Source organism: Gekko japonicus, unplaced genomic scaffold, assembly GCF_001447785.1.
Source record: "Gekko japonicus isolate JY-2015 unplaced genomic scaffold, Gekko_japonicus_V1.1 scaffold1434, whole genome shotgun sequence".
NCBI lineage: Eukaryota > Metazoa > Chordata > Lepidosauria > Squamata > Gekkonidae > Gekko > Gekko japonicus.
In genome coordinates this window covers 464,571-469,366 of record NW_015160884.1, presented here as the reverse complement: position 1 = coordinate 469,366, position 4,796 = coordinate 464,571, and the positions used below count along the sequence as shown (strand labels likewise).

Here is a 4,796-nt window from a genome sequence, read left to right as displayed (position 1 = left end):
CTATGCCCTTTTTGTTGGGTGTTCAGAGGAACTGGTTGGCCCCTGTGTGAGGTGGGATATTGGACGAGATCAGGGGTGGCCAAACTGCAGCTCAGGAGCCGCATGTGGCTCTTTCACACAGTCTAATTTAATGTTAATAAAAAGCAAGTTTGCATATTTTCCAATAAAAACATGTGTGTAATATTTGTTCAAGTCTTGCAGCTCTCAAACATCTGGCGTTAGTTCTGTGTGGCTGTTACATTTAAACACGTTTGGCCACCCCTGGGCTAGATGGACCATTGGCCTGATCCAGCAGGGTTCTTCTGATGTTCTAATGAAGGCCTTGGCCTCCATGCCCTGTTGTTAGCCCTCCAGAGGGACCAGTTGGCCACTGTGTGAGACAGGAGCCTGGGTTAGATGGACAAAGTGGTCTGGTCCAGCAGTGCTTGCCTTATGTTCTTATGAAGACCTCGGCCTCTATGCCCTGTTATTGGCTCTCCAGAGGAACCAGTTGGCCACTGTGTGAGACAGGAGGCTGGAATGGATGGACCACTGGTCTGATCCAGCAGGTTTCCACTGATGTTCTAATGAAGGCCTCAGCCTCTCTGCCCTGTTGTTGGCCCTCCAGGGGAACTGTTTGGCCACTGTGTGAGACCGGATGCTGGACTAGGCGGACCACTGGTCTGATCCAGCAGGTTTCCACTGATGTTCTAATGAAGGCCTCAGCCTCTCTGCCCTGTTGTTGGCCCTCCAGGGGAACTGTTTGGCCACTGTGTGAGACCGGATGCTGGACTAGGCGGACCACTGGTCTGATCCAGCAGGGCTCTTCTTAACATTAAGTGGTCAGGGTCCCTCAGTTATTTCCTACCCTTGCATCGTAGCTTTTGTGTGTCTCTGTGTGTGTGTTTAAATTGCTGTGTTCCACTCTGCCTCCTTATAGGAACCATTCTATGTCCGCTGCATCAAGCCCAATGACAAGAAATCTCCCCAGCTGTTCGACGAAGAACGTTGCAGGCATCAGGTGGAATACCTTGGGCTTCTGGAGAACGTGCGGGTCCGACGGGCTGGATTTGCCTATCGCCAAACGTATGAGAAGTTCCTTCACAGGTAACAAAGGATGAGCCTCTTTCAGGGTTTTTTTTGGGGGGGGGCACAACTACACATGAAGCCCCAGCTGTACCATGTAGTGCAGTTTTGGCTTTTGTGATACAGATCAGAGGGTCTCTAACTTGGGGGGGACTCTGGAGAGTGGCATAAAAACCTCCTAAATAGATTTTGGCAACATTACTGCAGATAGCAGCAACCAGCCAATTCTGTAGCCTTTTGAACAATCCCTGTTCTTGACTTAGGCTGTTACGGGGAAACAGCCTTTGTCTTTCACCTGTTTGAAAGTTTCTCCTCCCACCTCTCTTCAGCAGATTAGCACTGGAAAAGTTTCCCCAAAAGAGCAGGAAGAGATGGAAACAAGTGAACAGAGGTTTTGCCGTCTGGGTGCATAGGAAACATGGATGCTGCCATAACCGAACAAAAATGCCTCACCAGAGCTAAATACAAATGAAACAAACACTCCATCAGTTACATGGTCATTTCCTATTTTGGGCAACTAAGCAGCTTTCTAATACCTTTCCATATGACTGAAGTCATGTGTTGCACTTTCCTTGACTTGACTAGAGAAGCCACTCCAGAAACTGCATGCTGGGATTGGTTATTTGTTTAGATCTCCGTATACTTCTCTTTTTCCTAATGGGGATCCGATTCTGTGACGGTGTTTCGGTCAGCTGAGGGGACCCACAGCCTCCTATGGTTTTGAGCAGAGCTATTTTTGGGCAGGAACGCACAGGAATGGAGTTCCGGCTGGCTTCCAAGTTGGCCACACCCAACAGCAGAAACTCATTGGCTACATTAGGGGTGTGTGGCCTAACATACAAAGGAGTTCCGGCTAAAAAAAAAAGGCCCTGGGTTTTGACCACAAACAAGGTGAACAGAATAACAAGCAAAAGGTGGGTGTGGCTGGATGACCACACTTCTGGTAACGTGGGGGTGCGGCCTAATGTGCTAATGAGCTGTGCTGTCAGGGGTGTGGCCCAATATGCTAATGAGTTCCTGCTGTTGGGTGTGGCCTATTTCTACAAAAAGAGCCCTGAGGGAATCAGATTGACTTTAAACTATAGGCCTTTCCCCTCAGATACCAGCTGTACTAAAGGGAGTGAGTGTCTAGGCTTTGGGTCCACTGCTGTGAGGTCAGTTTTGGGGCGCACAAGCAGAATATGGAGGTGAGGTGACTGAGGCAGGAACTGTATACCAGCCACAAAGAAGATTTATTAGAGACTGGTTTCCAAGAACAGATCAGCAGCACAGGTCCCCCGACAGACAAAAGGGAAACCTGGCTGAGGCACATTCATTTAGAGATTCGTTTCAATTTTCTTTCATACTTTTAAACATAAACAGGCTTTCGCCGATTAGCCACCCACACCAGCCTGATCTTTCCCAAGGGTCAGACTCAATGGCACAAGGTCTGCTCATTGCCAGAGACAGGCCTAACAATCGGGTACTCTGTTCTGTGTCAGAAGTAGAGCCAAACCACTACTGCCACCCTGCCGAGCAGAGTTACCCCTTCACTCTGTCTGCTCTTTTCCTGAGCCAGACCTGAGCTCTCACTGCTGTCTCCCTGAGGTAGATCTGAACTCAGCTCCTGCTGTGTTTCCCTCCAACATTCCAACACCCTTCTCAAAGGTGATTGGATGCTGGAGCAGCACTCCCATACACTCAGGAGTGGCTGTTTTCGTCTTCAGGGGCAGGACAGCCTTCTGTCCAGGGGGGGTTTTGTAGAAAAAGCCCAGCAGGAACTCATTAGCATAATAGGTCACACCCAACAGCAGAAACTCATTAGCATATTAGGCCACACCCCTGACAGCACAGCTCATTTGCATATTAGGCCGCACCCCCATGTTACCAGAAGTGTGGTCATCCAGCCACACCCACCTTTTGCTCCTTATTCTGTTTACCTTGTTTGTTGTCAAAACCCAGGGCCTTTTTTTGTAGCAGGGACTCCTTTGCATGTTAGGCCACACACCTCTAATGTAGCCAATCGGAATGAGTTTCTGCTGTTGGGTGTGGCCTATTATGCTAATGAGTTCCTGCTGGGCGTGGCCAACTCAGGAGCCAGCCAGAACTCCGTTCCTGTGCGTTCCTGCCCAAAAATAGCCCTGCTTCTGTCCATCACAGATGCCGCTTTCAACATTTTTTGCCTCCTTCCTCCATTTTATCCTGGCGTTATAGTGTCTATAGCTCGTTCCCCCCAAAAGTCAAGATGGTGGAGCAAGAGCGCCTCTACTTGGCTGGCCCCCAGTGTACATCAAGAAAAAACGGCGGGATTGTTCCAAGAGAACAAGTATAAAGAAAACAGCCGTGAGTGTCTGACCCACAAATCAAGCAGTCAACAAGACTTGCAAAGAAAATGCTTACTATGTATTACAGTCCAAAGCACTACAACACAATAAATCAATTCCTACAAATCATAAGAAAATCCTAGTGCAAAGGTTGACATCATCCACGTCGTTTCCGGATTATATAACAACGTTTCAAAATTGGATCTTCCTCAGTAAATGTTAGAGTGGTACAAAAGTTCTCTTGTTCATAAAGTGCTTTACAACAAGTCATGAAAGACAATACATTCAGATAGGATGCTGATCTCAGTAAATGTTCAGGCTCAAGTATGCTGCTAAGCTTCTAATGGATCTTAGGCGTCTCCAAGAGCTTGGGTTGTTCCAAGAGCTGGACAGACTCTGTAGGAACAGTCGGTGAGGATTTTGCTGGGGCCACCCTGAATGCATACCAGGACTGTATGTTTTCCTGCCAAGGCCAGTTGGTGGACTGTTGGGCTTGACCTGAGTCCTGAGAGTGGCAGGCAGAAGACACTGCCCTGTAGAGAAGGCGAGGATGAAAGGCCTGGCTCCAGCCTGTTCTAGAGACAACATATCGTCTTTCAACCACGAGTGCCAATGTTGTATACTTCTGTCACCTTTTATTCCTTGGGGGGCCCCTGTGCCCAGAGCTGGTTCCTTGTCGGATCCTAGTTCAATGCCAGGAGCCCCTGACAAGCCTGAAGAATTCTCCATTTTTAAGCAAAGTGTCTGAACCACTCGGGTTCACTGAATCTTATCTGTTTGGTGTTTTGTTCTGCAGGTTGTAGTATGCTTAAAAGCAACGGCAGTCAAATAGTCTCTCAACACGCTAAGTTTTAAAACCTTGATGCTCTGTAGAACAGAAACCAAGGGGAAAAATCTTTAACTGGAAGCACCCTGATCCCTGTTTAAATGAATCCTGTACAAAGCACTAATTCCATTAGCTTCTGTTGGAAGCTGTCTTTCCAAGGAGTAAGGAAAGGAGAGAGAGTCTCTGCGTTTCCTACAGTTGTAACATATGTCCAGTGCCCCCTAAATCTCCATGTGAATCTGCAGATTCCTTCCCTTTCTCCCCTGAAGGAAGTTCCAGGTGTTCAGCTGTGTTGGTCTGAAGCAACAGAACAAATTGAGAGTCCAGTCGGACACCTTTCAGACCAACAAAGGGTTTATTCGAGGTGTGAGCCTTCGTGCGCAAGGCACACTTCTTCAAATGGAGCGGAAGTTAGCGTTCAAACTTATAGACAGGCTGAACAGCAAGTTTACATATAACATGATTAAGATGTTTTAAGTTATGCAAAAAAAAGAGAGATGCCTTTACACACGTATCCCCTATTTTGACATATGTATTGCTTCGGTGTCCTTTCCCCACCTTAATTAAATCAAAACAACCAGGGCTATTTTTGGGCAGGAATG

The 4,796-nt window shown here is 47.6% G+C and overlaps 1 protein-coding gene across 1 annotated transcript in view; it reads left to right on the top strand.

The window, feature by feature from the left end:
* The window catches only part of LOC107120633 (unconventional myosin-Id-like), a 196,059-nt gene that overhangs the window by 13,318 nt on the left and 177,945 nt on the right, over nt 1-4,796 (top strand). Inside the window, exon 5 of the mRNA XM_015423368.1 lies at nt 920-1,086. Coding sequence (XP_015278854.1) covers nt 920-1,086 — 167 coding nt within the window. The remainder of the gene's footprint in view (nt 1-919; nt 1,087-4,796) is intronic.